The following is a 20,394-nucleotide window of genomic DNA, read 5'->3' as shown; positions in this document are numbered from 1 at the left end:
AGTTACTCTTCCAGACATATCAGATATACAATAATGGTAAGTACAATTACCAACAGTCAAAGCCTACTTGTTTCAGCAGCTGCAGTCATTTCCTCAACTTATAAACACATTTGTAGTTGAAATAAACTCTACAGAAAGCGCAATTGCGTTTATATCTTGCACTTTGACTTTTTTTTCCTCATAAAATTGCGTGATATTAAGTCGCAATAGCGAGTTATAAAGTAATTTGCGATATAGTAACCTTGCACTTGAGAGAAATAAAGTCGCAATTTCATTGCCAAAAATATAAGTAGCCTACAGTAACTGATAACATTTACTCAAATACTTTACACCATGAGTTATACTTACTCAATACTACACAGTGTACACACTGCTAGTGAGTGAGATAGTAGTATGCGACATTGCAAAATGGCGCACAGGGGGCGCTTGTGAGCAGCACTTTTCCTGAACCTGAAACAACAAATGGGACACACACACGCTACCTTACACACACTGCAAAGCTAATTCAAGACCGCAAGTGCACGAGTGTGCCATTTGAGACACGGCCTGGATCTGAGTACGCTGCCCATGTGATCCCAACGCGTCGTGTAGCTTTTTCAGCATCAGGTGTAGTGGCCCTTATAGTATTTAAATGTGCAACGAACAACATGTTTCCACGTTTAGTATTAGTAATGCTCACCTCATCTAACACATATTGTGCGTTTGTGTGCCAGTGTGCTTTAAGCCAATCAGCGTGAGAGTTTTGTCCCCGCCTACCGGACTGAGGCCATCTTACACCGAGCTTCACTGCGAGGCGTCACGCATTTACACTGTATCAGTTTCGGTGCTCGTGACGCTGCTGCTGTAACAGAGGTAAATGACTTCATGTTGTTATTATTATGCAATTAAAACAGTGTAGGTTAAAAGTTCGGTGTATCTGGACTCTTGTCTCGGTGTGCTGGGTCGGGTTGGTGTCCGTGCCCTCTGGACTGAATCTGTCACACGCAGCTCTATTGGGCATATTTGCACATGCTATTTATTTGGTTACGCAGAGGTAACGTTAGAGATTTCATTGACGGTTGTTGTTTATGTATTTATGATATATGTATATTTTTCCTATAGATTAGTGTAAGGCTCAGTTTAGCATTTGCATGACTGAACAGCCCTGCAGAAAGTATTGGATATCATTTCTGACAACGGCATTATTGCCCTAGTTTTCCCAAATGGCGTAAAGGGTACAAGAAATGACATTAGTTTTTGGCTTCGGCCACACACACACACACACACACACACACACACACACACACACACACACACACACACACACACACACACACACACACACACACACACACACACACACACTACTGTATCTGTCCTGCTCGTGTGCTTGGCAGCTTAAAAAAAGAGTATAAGTCAACATGAAATTTACGTTTTTATGCATTATTTTAATAAATGTGAGGGTTGATCATTACATATTTTGCCCACAGTTGTAAATGAAGCAGGCAGAGGAGAAGGTGGGCGTTTCTGTCGACTTGCACTGAAGCATGGATTATGAGAGGAGGTAGGTCAAGTGTTCTCTTCTGGTTTTAATATGAATTTGCATTTAACCACTGGTCTGGATGGATTCATGCATAAATGTTCTGACCTTATTACATAACCTCATGCTATCAGACATGTTCAGTTTATTGACAAATAGCCTATACACAAACTACTTTTTTTGTTTACAAAATAATTTGGGTATGTAAATGCATACAGGGAAGTATATTTTTAAGGTACTGCAGCTGGTCACCTTTTTTCTCACCCTTAACTTCACCTTTTTGCAGCTTATTCAAATAGTACTGTTGTGTAATAAAAGGATTTACAAATAGAGGGAGGTACAAATATTGAATGTTGTCTTTCAATTAAGAGGTCATAACGCTTCATCGATAATAACTATACAAGAATTAGACGGATGGAAGTAGTTTTCAGATAAAATGTAACACTTCACGCTGTCACTGCTTTAAAATGTATGCCAACTACCACACGCTTGACAGTACATGATTGGTGGTTCTTGAGTTGGAGTAGAAGAGCTTGCAGATTTAAAGGGATAGTTCCCCCAAAAATGAAAAAAAAAAAAAAACCCCAGAAAAAACAAAACAAAACTTTAGTTCATCTTTAGAACACAAATGAAGATCTTTTTGATGAAATCTGAGAGCTTTCTGTCCTTTCATAGACGGCTACACAACTGACACATTGTTTGAAACTTCAAAAAGTTCATCAAGAGATTGTAAAACTTTAGCTGGTTTAGTCCAAAATTTTCTGGAAGAGACACGATCACTTTATATGAGGAACAGATTGAATTTATGCTTTTATTAACATATCAACATTCATCAACTCACATACCAGTAATTTGTGGTAAATGAAAGCTCAAGTATGTTCACTTGATGTGCAAGAACTAGGGGTGTAACGGTACGCAAAAGTCACGGTTCGGTACGTACCTCGGTTTTAAAGTCACGGTTCGGTTCATTTTCGGTACAGTAAGGGAAAGAAATGCAAAACATTAAACTGCTGGTTGTTTACTATAAACCTTTTTTTAACAATTTGTTTACAATTTTTTTAAACACACTTTTTTAATAAAATATAGGCTAATAAATATAAAATATATAAAATAAAAAAGAATAAGAAATAAAATACTGCTGCAAAGTTCTCCACTAAATAAAATACTCTCAAACCAATATTGGCCATGACGCTAGCGAGAGGCTGGGTAAAGCGAGCGTGCCGTGTATGTGGTGATCTTTATTTATGCGATATTTATGTCCGAGCCCGACCCGAGTTAAAATCCTATTTTTTTTTCTCATACTAATGACACATGTACGTTTGTTTGTGTGGAAAGCCCGCTTTTAACAGAAAGGCATTCGGAAATGTCCACAGATGAGTGCATCAGCGCGCACGGAGCTACAAGCGCTCTTAACACAGGCGCGTGTGCACGTGTTTCGTTGTCACAGCAACATAAACAAATTTCCGCACACAGGAAGACAGATGTTATGGTAATATTTTACATGTATTTGAATCACAAAAACGATTAATCAGTGCAACGCGGAGACTTCCGACACTTAACATGTTCGTGTGGAAACTCGGAATTGACGCATGTTCCGCACACAAAACTAGCCTAATTTACGTGTATGATTGCATTCGGTACACATGTGCACCGTACCGAAAGTGCTGTACCGAAACGGTCCGGTACGAATACACGTACCGTTACACCCCTAGCAAGAACCAATGAGGTTCATTCTCGTGTTACGCAGCACGTTTGAGCTTTTACAGGAACCAATGAGGTTCATTCTCGTTAGGCCCGGATCACACCAGGCACAGCACTGCTAAAAAAATACCCGATCACACCTGAAATAGCAGTTCGCTGCGGTTTTTATGTTGCTAAGCAACCACCGAGTCAGCTGTCAGTCTAATAGCGAGCGCGTGCACAAAAAAAACTTTGGTTTGTTGTCAAGTAAACTGTCACATTGTAAAATCGTAGAGTTCCGGGTAACCCGAATCAGCCACCACAAGTTTCTCCTTCATCATAGTCTGTGGACGTTGAAGCAACTGTAAACTTCCGTCACGAGTCACGACCATAGCGGAAGGCCCGCCTCTTCATTCGATTGGACAGTGGAATAAAACGCGATGACGTCTGGTGCTTTTTCCGCTCGGAGTTGTTGTTTTTTTTCAACTTCAAAAACGACAGGTGCATTAACAGCGCGCAGAACGCTCACTGCCTTAGGAAAACAATAGAAAAAAGGCGCCCCTCACTGCAAAAAACACGTTAGGTGTGATCCAGGCTTTAAGCAGCACATTTGAGCTTTTACAAGAACCAATGAGATTCATTCGAGCTTTTACAGGAACCAATGAGATTCATTCGAGCTTTTACAGGAACCAATGAGGTTCATTCGAGCTTTTACAGGAACCAATGAGGTTCATTCAAGCTTTTACAGGAACCAGTGAGGTTCATTCTCGTGTTAAGCAGCACATTTTAGCTTTTATAAGAACCAATGAGATTCATTCGAGCTTTTACAGGAACCAATGAGATTCATTCAAGCTTTTACAGGAACCAATGAGGTTCATTCGAGCTTTTACAGGAACCAATGAGGTTCATTCTTGTGTTACTCATCATGTTTGAGCTTTTACAGGAACCAATGGGGTTCATTCGAGCTTTACAGGAACCAATGAGGTTCATTCGAGCTTTACAGGAACCAATGAGGTTCATTCTCGTGTTACGCAGCACATTTTAGCTTTTACAGGAACCAATGAGGTTCATTCTTGTGATACGCATCATGTTTGAGCTTTTACAGGAACCAATGAGGTTCATTCGAGCTTTACAGGAACCAATGAGGTTCATTCTCGTGTTACGCAGCACATTTTAGCTTTTACAGGAACCAATGAGGTTCATTCTTGTGTTACGCATCATGTTTGAGCTTTTACAGGAACCAATGAGGTTCATTCTCGTGTTATGCAAGAGGTTTGTTTTCATGCGCCAAGCAGGTTCGGTTTAGTTTATATTCACTTATCAATGTGTGAATAAATGCCTATATGCTTACTACTAGCGGACTAAACTGCTTAAATCAAATATGGATTATTTTAACTTTTTGAAGCATCAAAGTGGTAGTTGTGTAGCTGTCTATGGATGGACCGAAAGCTCTCAGATTTCATCAAAAATATCTTAATTTGTGTTCCGAAGAACGAAAGTCTTACGGGTTTGGAACGACATGAGGGTGAGTAATTAATGACAACATTTTCATTCTTGGGTGAACTAAACATTTATTAAAGGTGCAGTAAGTTATTTCTGAGAAACACTGTTGATATTTGAAATTCACCCAAACGAACCCCTACCCAAAAGAAACACTCCTGGGCCTTCATTACTCCACCACCAAAATAACGAACACACTAGGGGTGTCCACACTTGGTCCTGGAGGGCCACTGTCCTGCAGAGTTTAGCTCCAACTTGCTTCACCACACCAGCCTGGAAGTTTCTAGTATGCTTAGTAAGACATTTTGGACAGATTAACTGGTTCAGGTGTGTTTAATTGGGGTTGGAGATGAACTCTGCAGGACTTTGGCCCTCCAGGAGAAGGATTAGACTACTATGCAATACAGCAGCACAGGTCTTAACAGACTCTTAACAGCTGCCGCATCTGACTGTCTCATTACTAAGCTAATATTACAACACCAATATAATTTAAAATAATGTTACAAGCATATCGAGCAGAAACATCTCAACCTTCCCATCCATTTGCAGGCCTTTCCCCTTAGGTCTTTCCAGCACTGCAAAGTTTTCCAGTATTCAGAGTACTAGCTCTTATCTGATCGTAGCCTATATTCCTCTGACCTTTTCCTCTTTGGTAATATCTCAGCCATCTCTCTTTCTCTAGTCTCTACAAATGTCCCACTTGCTCATTCCTGCCCTATCACGAGCGGATACGCACCCTAATTGCTGATTGGCTAAAAGAATGTTGTGGTGCTCGATCACAAAAACCCATGCGTCCTTATTCCTAAATTACAACGATTCGCCAATGTCTATTATTAATCTTTTATATTTATAAACCGGAACATTAAAATCTGCGTTTGCATTGTCGCCGACCCAGAGACAACAGTTTCAAATAACAATTGTATTAATTACATCATTACTCAACTAGGTAGAGACAAGTGACTGTTAAAGTTACACTATGTAGAAATTGTGTTTTTGTCAAACAGTGACCCCTAGAGTCGCTGTGGGATACTTGCACTGTCGTAAATACCCACCCTGTACACCGGTACCTGTTCGGTAGGATAGAAGTGTCGGCCATGGTATTGACCAGGTAATGTTTCACGATTTAATGCAAATATTTGGCTACTGCATAGTCTACTGAACTACTGATGATGGTAATAGGATAATAATAAGTTTGTCAAGTGTTAGATTACTTTATAATAATAAAGTAGCCTACCGCGTTTGCTGGCTTATAACGGTTTTACATGATTGCAGCTAGAGCTGGGCGATATATCGATATAAAAAATATATCGATTTGTTTTTAAATGGGATATGGAATCAGACCATATCGCATATATCGATATAGTTCATATAGCGCTGTGATCCTTGCTACTAGCAGAGGAACAGGACACTGCAGTTCTCAAAAGTTCATTATTTGCATGTGCTTTAAAGCCTTGCCGGTTAAACATGTCATTCGCTGCTGATGCGCTGTTCTCACATGCGCTTATCTGAGCGCAAACACCCGACGCGCACATGCACTAAAAGCCTGTCTAACAGCGCCTGGATACTGGACTAAGTTATCTTTCGAGTCTTTTTGAGCTAATACTGTCAAATACACTCAAGGTTTACATAAAGAAAGTTGGTTATGTCTAAACTGAAAGTAAACCGATAAAATTGAGAGAAATCTGCTTGTCATATGCGTACATATTAGACGTGTTGCGTGCAGGTCTTAAAGAGACAGTAGCCCTAATAGTAAACATGCAGCCGCTTGTCCTTAAAGGGATAGTTCACCCAAAAATACAATTTTTGTCATTCTTTTCTCACTCTAATGTTGTTCCAAACCTGTATTCATTTATTTCTTGTGCTGAACACAAAGGAAGATATTTGGAAGAATGTGGGTAACCAGACAGTTGCTGGTCCCCATTGACTTCCATAGGAAATAAATATAGAAGTCACTGGGGAACATCAACTGTTTGGTTACCCACATTCTTCCAAATAACTTCAACAGAAGAAATAAACTTATTCAGGTTTAAAACAACTTGAGAGAGTAAATGATGACAATTAAACATTTGGGGAGAACTATCCATTTAATGTTAATAAAACAACAAAACACAGAGTACATCACACACTGCTCTTGACTTACGAACTTTAATAGTAACTTTAATAAGAATCAATGTATAATTTATACAGTGAAGTCCATATTTGGCTTTGGCTTTGACTGAACATTTGCTCTCACTTTGCGGAGAAAATATCGGGATATATATCGTATATCGATATTCACCCTAAATATATCGGGATATGACTTTTGGTCCATATCGCCCAGCCCTAATTGCAGCTAAATCACAAGTAAATAGCCTGTAGTCTACGCCTACTGTATAATTTAATGTGAGTTTTTTTTATTGTAATGTAAACATTACAAAATGCCAGATGACATCAATAAAGTTAAATGTACGTCGCATTATTTCATAACACTGGCCGTTATGATGTCATTAGACATATTGGTATTTATCATAATAGTTTGCAAATTGTGCTTGTTTACACTATTTACAACCTCTAGGCTTATTTATGTCCTGATGATAATTATGTGAGATATTGACAACTGTTCTCATGATAATCGCAGGAATCAACGTCAACAGCGTCGTCTGATATAATGGATGAATGAACAGCATCGTAAAAAAATTACATACTAAAAGCAAGCGCAACAACACACAACATAGAACGCAAACAAGTTTACAAATAAGATATTTATTTACTAGTCCATCAACAAGATCGCCAGGTCAGCATCGCTGTTGCATCCAGTGCTGCTTTTTAGCTCGCGCCCACGAGTGAAAGCTTGGATTCTCTTTTCCTTTTCCTAGTCTCTTCCGACCGCGTTTTCTTTGCTTTTTCCATCGTCGAGTTTCACGTCTTAAATGCGCGCAAGTGTCGTCGTGCTTCATATGTTGTTGTTGATGTGTGTGACGTCGTTGCCGAAAAGCAAAACGTGATTCTCGCGAGATTTGTCGGGGGCGCTCCTCTCAAACTTGCATTGCTGGTTTTTCCAGCGGCGTCCCCCCCAAGCTTTACTACCAGGATGATTCGCCCTACTATAAGTTTGTTTACCACCGAAATGACTTTGAAGCTCTTATATTAAGTAGAAGTCGACCGATATGAGTTTTTTCAGGCCGATGCCGATTTTTTAAAATCCGGGTCGGCCGATGGCCGATAAATGCTGCCGTTTATTTTGGCCGATGTGTGCTTGTTTTTAACCTCTATTTGAAAGATATAATTTAAGTACACAAATAATTACTAAGATAGACAACATTTCTCAACAAAAACATTTATTGAACACACCAATCTGAACTTGTACACTTAAATTAAAAATGTATAATGTAAAAACATTGTATAAATAATGTATAACAAATATATTAAAAAAATGAAACCGGTAAGAAGAAAATAAGCTGTCAAATAAACTTTTCAATGAAAAAAATAAAGTTTAGTGAACTTAGCTGCATTTATCAAACTTCTGTTATATTGCATTTGGCCTTCCCTGGTGTTGGCTGGTTGAAGCGCTGCCAAGGGGGTGGTTTTCTTTTCAGCCATCAGACTGTAATGACTAAAAAAGGGGAAAATAAAAGGTTATGTTAATATTTTTTGTATAGTATCTTGACATCATCTTCAAGTCATTTTATAGATCGGTATAGATATAAATCTAAAAAACGTTTCATAATTCAGCTAATAATTCAGTGCATTGTAAGTAATACAGGACTAAAAACATTTCTATCCTCTTCCCAAAAACTGTCCTGAAACATGTATTTATGGTTTGTTTGTTTGATGGACAAAGCTAAATGGACATAACCTAATTATCGCAAAAAAGGGGAAAAAAAATACTTTAGGCCATATGGTCAAAATTTTATGATTTAATAATATAGTAGCCTAGTAGCAATAACGTACTAGTAAATTGTACATGTTTCCACTGTTCGATCGCGTCCGCGCCTCTCACACACACACACACACACATATAAGTAAACACTCTGCGACTTCTCGATCGCTCCCGTGCCCCCCCCCCTCTCTGCAGACCTCTAATGTTAAGGTACAATTTCTACGTAGTGTGCCTTTAAAATTATGTATTCATCATATAATCATTCATTCAATTTGTTCAAAAACACTGATTCATCCAGTAATGAAACAAGTGATGTATTTATGAGTGAGTCATTGAATCATTTAAACCATCTAGCAAAGAAGATTTGGTTGTTGATTTAATTTTTAACAGCGTTTTTCATAAATCGCTTACTGCACCTTTAAGCTTCATATTGCCTAAATCTTGCTCTTTTTCGATGCCATAGGGGTGGTCGTGGTGACCGCATGGGCCGCTATGGGAAAGAGTCTGATGAACACGACTATAGGGACATGGACTATCGTGGCTATGGACAAGAAAATGGCTTGGGACTGAATAGCAGATTAACAAATGCAAGACAGCACGAGCGTGACAATAGTTTCGAAGGTGTGAGAGACTTCGCCTCGGGCAATTTCTCGAATAATCGACCCGGATTCAGCCAGAAGGCGAACCGTGGATCCAAAGACAACAAACTTGGAAAAAGTCTGCTCCAAACTCCCCCAAATCAGAACATCCACTCGAGATTCCAGCAAGATGAGAAGAATTATGAATTTGAACCAGAGATTGATGCACATAGGAGAGAGATGCAGACATTCAGATCAGGACAGAAAGGGTACCAGGAGGACCAAACGCCAGATGAAGGTGAAGAAAATGAGGACAACACTTGGGGCAGAGTTAGGGGACGGCACAACTCTCAGGGCGAATGCGGTGCTGAGGAAGACAAATATAACACACATCTTGGCCACAAACAAGTGAGTACAGTTGTCTCTCCGAAACGGTTTTAGTTTTGTATGAATCATGATTACAGACAAAGGTTTTGACTATTGAAATGGATTAAGTTGCTTAAGAATCTTAAATCTTGCCTTATATTGTTTATGCTCTAAACATTTTTACATATCTAAACCACACAGTTTGAGAAGAGTAATGTATAGGGGGAGGACTATCTTTCTGATTTAGGGTGTTCCTGACCAAGTCCAATCAGCTAGGGGCAAAATGAGAGATGGAAACTACCAGCATGCTCTGGAAATGAGCCAGGAGGAGCCAGAACCGCGTGACCAGGACTACAGGTCTGACACAGAGCCGGTCCAGAAACCCAGTAACGTCGTCATGCTGAGAATGCTTCCACCGAATGCAACCGCTAACGAGGTTTGTCAATATAATTTTTTTTTGACTCTATAGTTATATGTATAATAACCAATAGGGGTGTAACGGTACATGTATTCTTACCGGACCGTTTCGGTACAGGACTTTCGGTACGGTTCACATGTGCACCGAATGCAATCTGTCACGTAAATTAGGCTAGTTTTGTGTGTGGAACATGCGTCAATTCCGAGTTTCCACACGAATATATTAAGTGTCGGAAGTCTCCGCATTGCACTGATTAAATCTGATTAATCGTTTTTGTGATTCAAATACATGTAAAATATCACCATAACATCTGTCTTCCTGTGTGCGGAAATTTGTTTATGTTGCTGTGACAACGAAACGCGTGCATGCGCGCCTGTGTTAAGAGCGCTTGTTGCTCCATGCGCGCTGATGTTCTCATCTGTTGACATTTCCAAATGCCTTTCAGTTGCTTAATAAAAGCGGGCTTTCCACACAAACAAACGTACATGTGTCATTAGTATGAGAAAAAAAGTGGGATTTTAAATCTCTGGTCGGGCTCGGACATAAATATCTTTATGCCTGTCGGGCTTGGGTCGGGTTCGGTTACTGCTGTCTAAAATCTACTGCCTAAAATTCGGCCCGATCACCACATACAAGGCACGCTCGCTTTAGCCCAGCCTCTCGCTAGCTAGCGTCATGGCCAATATTGGTTTAAGAGTATTTTATTTAGTGGAGAACTTTGCAGCAGTATTTTATTTATTATTCTTTTTTTATTTTATATATTTTTTATTAATTATATTTTATTAAAAAGTGTAAACAAATTGTTAAAAAAAGTTTATAGTAAACCACCAGCAGTTTAATGTTTTGCATTTCTTTCCCTTACTGTACCGAAAATGAACCGAACCGTGACTTTAAAACCGAGGTACGTACCGAACCGTGATTTTTGCGTACCGTTACACCCCTAATAACCAAACATCCGTTGCATACACTTGTGTCCTAACCAGACGGGTTGTGGTGCGCGATCTTGTCCATGTTAATCAGACTTTCTGTTCCAACCAGCCACGACGATGAGACACAATGATCGTATTTTAGAAACCATTAGAACAACAACAACACCACATGTGACAATGATAATCTCAGGTACTGATTATGTGCTTTATTTAATGTTAAATTCATTTATTCTGAGTTTGAATATCATGTTGTGTGTGACCTTTATAGTAGGTAAAATAAAATAAATAATTTATTAAGTAACTTGCCCAACACTGTTTATTGCCATACTTAAAGCGACAATGGATAATTCACCTCAGATCTTCAAATGGAAACAAGAGTATTCATACTGTGAACTCAATGTGAACAAACAAGTGTTTTCTATGACAAAGATTGTTTCAGTCACTCAGTATCTATTTTTAATAGTGTTAAAATGGTGTAATATTTATGTGATTATGTACTTGTCCATTTAGTTGAGGAGAGACTCCGCCCACACGCTCTTCTGATTGGCTGCTTTTAAATTGATTTTGTTGCGTCCAATAGACAATTGCTTGTCACTGGAATCTTATTGCAGCGCGTCTGGTTAGATACACAAGATACACCGAACACAAGATAATTACAACAGAAAACAAAACAAAATGCACTTAGGCTACTTTATAATAGATTTCTCTGTGACAGTTGTTGTTTGCTTGCACTATAAACTTCCTTTGCGCATAGTATGTCATTTTTAGAAACTGTGGGATAGGTTAACATTTTCTGGTGTTATATACACGGTATACTACAAATGATAGAGCTTTACTACTTGTATTTAATCCAGCTATTACTAGAATACCCATTTTGGGCAAATACCATATCTGAGGTCCTGCTTTGAGGTTTGGTGTGTTGCTGTAGTGAAGGCCATCCTTAAAAATATTATTGTTTGCCGTAACCCGACCGACCCTGTCAATTTAGGACCGACCCAATTATTTATTTATTTTCCCTTTTAGTCCGACCGACTTGACGGTTGCAAACTTGCGTTAAGATCGACCGCTTTTTTTCTTTTTTTTTTACTCTTCAAACAAATTAAAAATGCAATCAAATAATATTATTATATATTTTAGTAAGTATTGTGAATATAAATTGACTAGGCCTACATACAAACGTATAGGCTATGTTCTTTTTTTAAAATAAAAACCTGTGGCATCATCTATGATTATGTTTACGCCATTGGTTTACGCATGTCACACTATGGCCTGTACGTTCGCTTCGTTTCATTCACTGACAATGGTGCGCGCTGGTAATGACGGCTGCGGCTGCTGTAAATAATGTTTGCGGTCACCGTTCAAAGTCATACAGGTTCGGGCACCATAATACATCTAAAAAATGCATTAAAACATCTCGAGACCACTTTAACTTGGCACAAAGTCCTGGAAAAACTGTGCCCAGATCTTTTCCCATCCCTTCTCCCCTCTAGTCTAACGGTGACCGTGTCGACTGACCTGAAGGATGTTTTTCATTGATGTTATGGCAGTCCACTCTGCTTATTGTTTTTCAATAATGTTGCACACCTGTTTCTCATTGTGCACGAAACTTCACGCCAATAAATCATCAGAAATATTGCTGACTTGTGCAAGCGCCCTCTTTACGTTCGTAGTAATGCCTGTTAGTTGTCCGTGGATCTGCCTATATTTGGCGTTGAAAATGGAAAATCGATTTTACAATCGATTCAATGAACACTTGGGTCTCAAAAATCGAACGGGATTTTTTCACAAAAAGTGACAGCCCTAGAAAGCAACGTAACCGGTCTCTGATTTGTAGGTTGCATTGACACCTAGTAACCAGTAACACCATTGAAATCAAAGATATATTTTCATGTTATATTTTTTTGTTTACTTTTCTGACAATACACCATATTTAAAGCTATACATTTTAAGACAATAATGTCTACCCATGACAGTGACCTCACAATATGCAAATTTGTTTAAATTCATACCCATGTAATTCCATTGAGCAACTTTTTTTTTTTTTTTACATTTTTTACATTGAATCTTGAAAAAAATAATAATAATAGACCTACCTACCGACCCTTTTTTTTGTTTGTTTTTGCTGTTACTGCAAACCAAAATATTTGTACGGATGGCCTAAGTGTCTGGTGTTTGCTCCTCAGATTCGGGCTCGGCTGCAGGAGCAGGGGGTCCAGCCCAGGGAAGTCCGCCTCATGAGGAACAAGTCTACAGGTACGCACGCTCTACCGGGGGGGCTTCTTTGTACCCCAGACTGACTTCCAAGTCTCTCTTCCACCGCCTTTCATAACAAGCCTTAGCTCACTCTTGCGTCTGCCTAGTTCAGTGTGTTACTTCAGTACAGCCTCTGTCTTCTTTCTCACTTTCCTCCTGGTGTTATTTGAGTTGAATGAAAAGTCTGGTGTTTTGAAATCCCCCCCCCCCCCCCCTGCACATCTTTTCATTCAAGCCATCACTTCTGATTGGTTCCTGACTGTTCTGTATTGTGTATGACCATTTTCTTACCATACCCCTTGTCAGACTATTCTTAACCAGACAACATTCACATACACACTTGATACTTCCAGAAGGAACAGTAATGTATACGCCTTCACACACACATCTACTCCTAGTGCCAAGCTTGCCTCACATGCCCTTCCAGCCTTATCCCTCATTCACTTTGATTGCTCTTGTCCTGAAGTCTGTGGAAGATCTTGCACCTTGTATTGTGTAAGTATATTGCAATAGCTGTGTTGAGAGGATAAGTGTGGCTGACCATTACAAGAGCAATTTTTGGCTTTTTTTGATGGGTATGAAAAGGTTTGGGAATTGTGTATCCTCAGCTAAAAGGGTGGACAAAGTAAGGTAAACACCATTTAAAAGCGTTTCGTTTCTTCTGGCCATTTAGTGCGTGTTGACTCTGGTAGTTCGGTTCTTTTGGTCTGGACCCAAAAAAAGAAAATTATACATTTAGTCCCGGTTCGATTAGCGTTCACGCTGTCATTTTTAACACCAAACCTAAAGATCAGATTTTATGACGTATGTAAGCAATAAGGTACGAGAGGTATTGTCAGTAAGTCACGGCTGAAGGGAGTTGTTAGGCACGACGCGAAGCGGAGTCAGCCGTGACTTATTCCCGATACAGCACTTGCCTCGAGTGCCTTATTGCTTTTATAAAACGGTTACCACACTATGCAAATATTAAAGCCGAAAAATTTGTATCTATGCAACTTTCATGAAGTAAAATCACTAAAAGCCTTCCTTCCGGTGGAAGAAAATAGTCCCTGACCGTAAACAGCAACAGAAGTTACATACATTATTTCGCCAATACATGGCGGAAAAGTCTGTCTTTATGAGTGAGTCAGTCAGTAGAGAAGACTTTTACATTGAAAGGACTCAAACTTGTGATCACGGAGAAGGAAGACGCAACTGACAGATGACTATAGGCACGGGAAAGGACAAGATATCGCAGCGGACATTCAAACTGATTTTTATTATTATGAATATAGGACTGACCTGAAGGAAATTGCTGTGTCTACTGTAGATGCAGATACACTCGCTTACTCGATCTCTCACAATACTCGACTATAGCAGCTTCAATGAACAATATCAATGAGATCAAACATGTGTTTGCGTTGCTAAGAGCGGTTGCTAGGGGTGTTGTGTAGTGATACATAGAACCGTTGGGTGAAGCGGTCATAGCCGTGTTTTATCGTGATTAAAACACAGCTATTGACCAATCAGAATCAAGGACTGGAACTAACCGTTTTATAAATTTCGTGACGGAACTTACCGGACATCCAAAACAAATAAATCTGTTCTGGGATAAATCTGTTCATATACATATGATGTTTTTTTTTTTTTTTTTTTTTACCAGTGTAGAACTCACAATAAAGCTTATAAACTTGTAGAGACGTCACAACATCGGCAGGAATCCCTGTTACACAAACAAACAAAGATCTGTTGCAAGAAGACTTCAGATGCCTGTACCAAACTGTTATGGAGAACACTGCAACCAATATGGAGAGAAAAAAATGGTCTTTTTTTAGGGTTTCATCTTGTGACATCACATCCTGTTTTTGGGTCGTTTAGATGACGTTGATCTGTGTTGTGTTCATATTTTAGGCAGTTTAGTGCGGAACGAGGAACAGTTCGCATGAAACATTGCTAATGTGAAAGCTGTCATGCGGACCCGGGTTACACCGAGGAACTCCGCGGTTCGCGTTAATGTAAAAGCAATTCGGATTCGGGTGCGCAGTTTTTCAGGAAGTGATGTGCATGCGTTTAAGCCGATTACGATGTTTAGTTCAGTAAAACACATGTAAGGGATGATCATGTTCATGTATGTTTGTAAGATGAACGCAAACACACCAGAGTTTGATATAATCAAGTTGACTGTGAAACCAGACCAAACCTTTGGGGGAGCAAGCCGCGCTCGGACTCAGGCCGCAGCGTAAAAACGGCCTCAGTCGAACCGCACCAGAGTTCGTTTGGAGGCGGATCGAGACCCATCTTTTCAGCGTCTCGGTCCGCTTGTTTGGTGCACACCATGGTTCAAATGGCAGCGTTCACACTCAATCAAATGAACCACACTAACAGAGCAATCGCACCGGAGATCTTTCAAATGAACCAAACCTACCAAGTGTGAACCGCCTTGATTACACCGCTACAAAGGCTAGTCACATTAGGTTAAGTCTATGTTCTAATGGGTTTACATTTGAAGAAAGCCAAGGGACTCCAATAAGAATATATCTAACTGTTAAATATTGTACATAATCCATAAAGATATAGGCAGCTGCATCTGATTGCTGTAATTCATAGTTATATAACAGCCCCCCTAAGAGGCAAATCACTGTTGCCATATCTAGGAGTGATCATACCTGCAGAGATACAGCTGAGAATGACTCCTGAACAGCAGGAGGAGGGCAAATACCAAATGCCCCGCTGATCACCAGATGTAAATGTAAACTAGTTCTGCTAAACGTTAGCCGGTACTTCACACCTGGACGACGGGGAAGATTCCCACAACACACGGTTGAGGGCTTGAAGGACTACAGCGGTGGCTCTTTTCCTGTATAGATCCCTGATATTAATGTACTATTAGGTGTTTCCTTTATTTTTTCCACCCTGTTTATGTGTCAGTGGCATGAAGGTATTTTGGAGAGAAGATTAAAGTTCTTAGCTATTGACTTTTAACGCATGTGGAACAGATACAGTCTTTACCGTAGTCAGTCAATTTAATTTGTATTAAAATGGTTCAAGTATAATGTCTTTTTTATTAATTAACTATAGCAATAAAACGTATTGTGCTTATGTTTAGTTTGCAGTAGGAAACAATGCATAGTGGATTGCTTGAAATGCCTATTTCAAACAGCGTTAATCCCACGTGGGAAGTTTAGCCAGAGACCCTTTGTTAACCACGGTCCTTTGGCACTTCAGGCCGACTGATATTATTGACCTGTACTGCGCCGCCTGCTGTGATTTCAGACAAGCCTCAGAAAAATTAGGTATTAATTAGACTTGTATATAAATTAGACTGGTACATTTTGTGAATCAGACAGTCAAAACATATAAAAAAAGTATTTAATAATAATAAATAAATAAATAAATAATTAGGGCTGTCAAAAGATTAATCGTGATTAATCGCATCCAAAAAAAAATTGTGTTTACATAATATATGTGTGTGTACTGTGTATAATTATTATGTATAAATACACACACATCCATGTATATATTTAAGGAATAATTGCATTTATATACTGTGTATATACATTTATATAATTTATATTATATATAAATATCTTATATATAAATATAACCAATTTTTCTTAAATATATACATGATTGTGTCTGTTTTTATATATATAAATAATTATACACAGTACATTATGTAAACACAAACTTTTATTTTGTATGCGATTAATCACAATTAATCTTTTGACAGCCCTATAAATAATATATACACATACCCACACTGCCATTGAAAAGTTTGGGTCAGTATGATTTTTTTTTTTTTTTTAGTATTTATTTTATTTAATTTTATTCAGGAAGTAGGCTACTTATTAAATTGATCACAGGTGACAGAACAGACTTTTACATTGTTTTATAATAAAAATGTATTTCAAATAGATGCTTTTCTTTGCAATTTTACTATTCATTAAATAATCCTGAAAAAAAGTACTGCAGTTTCCACAAAAATATTAAGCACAACTGTTTTTAACATTTATAATAATCAGAAATAAAATCAGCATATTAGAATGATTTCTGAAGGATCCTGTGACACTGAAGACTGGAGTAACGATGCTGTAAATTCAGCTTTAAAATGGATTTAATATTTCATTTAATATTAATACAAGAAAGTAGGGCTGAATCAAAAATAAAAGTTTGTGTTTACATAATATGTGTGTATTGTGTATAATTATTTTGTATATATAAATACACACACATGCATGTATATATTTAAGAAGTGTTATTTATATATAAAATAGTTATATATATATATATATATATATATATATATATATATATATATATATATATAATATAAATCATGTAAAAATATATATGCAGTATATAAATGCAAATATTTCTCAAATATATACATGCATGTGTGTGTATTTATATATACAAAATAATTCACAACACACACACATAATATATTATGTAAACACAAACTTTTATTTTGGATTCGATTAATCGCCATTAATCGTTTACAGCCCTACAAGAAAGTATTTAACATTTCACAATATTGCTGTTTTAACTGTATTTTCTGATCAAATAAATACAGCCTGAGTGTGCAGAAGAGAAGAGACTTTCAAAAAACCCAAACGTGTGAATGGTAGTGCATAATAATGGTTTTCAGATGTTAGGTTTTGTTGCTGAAACATCAGAAATCCAATAGACGTATAGTTTTGTGTGTAACCCACATTTTCAAATGAATGTCCTGTGTGATTCTTGTTAAACTGACTGGTGTAAATAGCAGAGGGAAACTCAAAAAGAGCCACCAGTTCTAGCAGTTTAAAGGCAGCTGTGTTATTATTGGTTAGAATACAGCTATACCTCTTTCTACCATCTCTCTGTCTCTCTCTTTCTCCCTCTCTGTCGATATGAAAACACTAACCCCTCACTGCGTTGTGTTGTTCTGTCATTGTGGCCCGGCGACGGCTGTGTCTCCAGGTCAGAGCAGAGGATTCGGCTTCGTCGAGTTTAATCACTTGCAGGAGGCCAGCCGCTGGATGGAGACCAACCAGGTCACTTCACACTGCACACACACATACACACTACAAGACCACACGTGTATGGATATATATGCCCTTTATAGCTGGATTCCTTATGATTTCACAGATTTCGCCATCTCTTAAGAATGAGGTCTGCCTGTTGCCATGCTAATAATATACAGTCTGTCTAGTGCAAATATTTGACTGTGCTACTAGTTGGGTATTTTCTGGAAATGCCCAAAGCTTGATGTATATTCAACAGTATTGTCCCCTTGAAAGCTCAGTTTGTATGTGTTGTCTCCCTTTTTCAGTTAGCTGCGAAGTCTCTCTTGGCTACCGTAAAATCCTAGTGTGAGACCTGCCCTTTATTTTGTGTCTCTCTAGTTAAATCCTCATGGCTTTGAAATGTCAGAGTTTCAAAAAGGGTTTAAGTTCTTGTAGTTTGAGCAGAACGTTCCTCCAACGTATCTTTGAACTATTCAATTATTCCCAGTGCGTTCATAGATTAGCTGATAAACTGAATATCAGTTTACATGAAAGCCAGGAAGAAGTCATAATAAAGTAATAGTCTGTGGCAGACACATTTGTTCAGAGAAACTTACGGTACACTTTTTACAAGCCCTACCTGTTGTAAACCTCCATGCTGAATACTAGAGAACATCAGAATAAACTCTAGTCCACACTGCTGCTTATTCTGATCAAGAACCCCACACGTAAACAGGAAGGATTGGTTTGACGGCCTTGTAAAGCCTTTAACCACAATTTGGTTTTTGTATTGATGATGATGCCAAAAAACGGACCCAAATAATGGTGCAGTTGCTTCCCCATACAATTCTACAGAAAACTCTGGCGAAAGCATGATTATTTATTGGTCAAAGCAGTCATATTATGTCACCGGCATGACTATAAAAGGGCACCGGCATTAAACGTCATCAGCTTAGAGTATTCTGATGGAAAACATGCAGGCGTGCCTGAAGGGCAGTCCACTGATCCACCGTTATTTCCAATTTTTAAAGCTCTTTAAAAACAACCCAACTGAGGAGAGCATGTATTCAGTGTCCAGTCTCAAAGAGCTGACGAAGACTACAGAAGAGAGTGAGAGATGCCGTTTATTGTTGGAAACATCTGCTCAATCAACATGCCCGCTCTAACCCTCAGTCCTGCTTGGAGAAGAGCAGCAAAAGTACTTTCGGGAGATCCAACTGGGAAAACCTTCCAGTGGACACCGGGGAGTGTGCCGTCATATATCGTCTACACTATCACCGCTATCAGCACCATGACGCTGCACCTCGTTTCCTTTTCAGGGAACCGGGTTACATACGTAACCCCAAGACTAGGGGTGTAACGAAATTCGAACCGAACCGAAAAACCGCGATACACCACCCACGATACGCATTGCGGTACTCTCATGGCGTACCGAACACGCCCCGCCCCCTGCTGCCCCGGCCCAGCCCTGGCTCATTGGACCTCATGTCTTGTGTACACAACGAATACAGCGTTGTTGCCTAACCACCATTAACCCTCTGAGGACGAATTGGGCGGTACCGCCCAAAAAGGCATACTTTTACAAATGTGCAATTATCTTCAAAACTATTAATGATAGAGAGGTGCGGTCTTTTTTGCCGTCTTCCTCAGATTCCGCTGAAAACAGTGATATCCCGTTTGTATTATACACACACTTCGCTGTTGCGCAATACCACTGCATAAAAAGGCCAATGAAATCGATGTTGTTAGGCAAACTCCACCAATGAAAAAATTGCCGCTGGGAGGATTGTTTTTTTTTTTACCCAATCAGAAGAAGGTTACCATGACGTATTCTAGCCAATCAGAGGACTCTGTAGCCTTCAACATGTACAAACAAACAGCGTCATGTGGACGGAGATCGGAGAATGAGACAGATCGCGAACGGAGCGGAGTATTACAGAGCGCACAGATATCTATATAAGAGAGAGACGGAATAACTTAAATAGCATTATTATTGTATTGTTTTAGCACTTTTATGATGGCAAGCAGTACAAGAACAAGCTCTGGAACAATTACTTCAAAGTAAATCTGCCAGGTTGTGAGTGTGTCTGTTCTTCAGAGCAAGCAGGTCTCATTTAGTTCTGAGCAGACCGCTTTTTCACGCCTGGGACTGTTTGTAAAAAAAGTTCCTTATTTCATTGTTCTTAACACATTTGATTGAACAATGACAAATGTCTGTCAAGCAAAGGGTTTGACAAATATTTTTTTGGTTCAAAAACTGTTCACTATTGTTGTGTGAGGGGTGATTTTCAGTAATAAATGACAAAAATCAAATTTTCGTTTTTG

At 38.8% G+C, this 20,394-nt stretch overlaps 1 protein-coding gene across 3 annotated transcripts in view; it reads left to right on the top strand.

Annotated features, from left to right (window-relative positions):
- Positions 1-751: 751 nt before the first annotated feature.
- The window catches only part of rbm10 (RNA binding motif protein 10), a 51,324-nt gene continuing 31,681 nt past the window's right edge, over positions 752-20,394 (top strand). The window contains exons 1-6 of one of the 3 annotated variants that reach the window (XM_079588333.1): positions 752-852; positions 1,470-1,543; positions 9,022-9,544; positions 9,750-9,938; positions 13,033-13,102; positions 18,044-18,117. In XM_079588333.1, the coding sequence (XP_079444459.1) occupies positions 1,527-1,543; positions 9,022-9,544; positions 9,750-9,938; positions 13,033-13,102; positions 18,044-18,117 (873 nt within the window). In that variant the 5' untranslated portion in view covers positions 752-852; positions 1,470-1,526. Of the gene's footprint in view, positions 853-1,011; positions 1,034-1,469; positions 1,544-9,021; positions 9,545-9,749; positions 9,939-13,032; positions 13,103-18,043; positions 18,118-20,394 lie in introns of those variants that run through there. The other 2 variants (XM_079588331.1, XM_079588332.1) reach the window with 2 other exon arrangements.

Source organism: Phoxinus phoxinus (assembly GCF_949152265.1).
Source record: "Phoxinus phoxinus genome assembly, chromosome: 18".
Taxonomy (NCBI): Eukaryota; Metazoa; Chordata; class Actinopteri; order Cypriniformes; family Leuciscidae; genus Phoxinus; species Phoxinus phoxinus.
The sequence above is the reverse complement of the archived record's forward strand: the minus strand, read 5'-3'. Positions and strand labels throughout refer to the sequence as shown.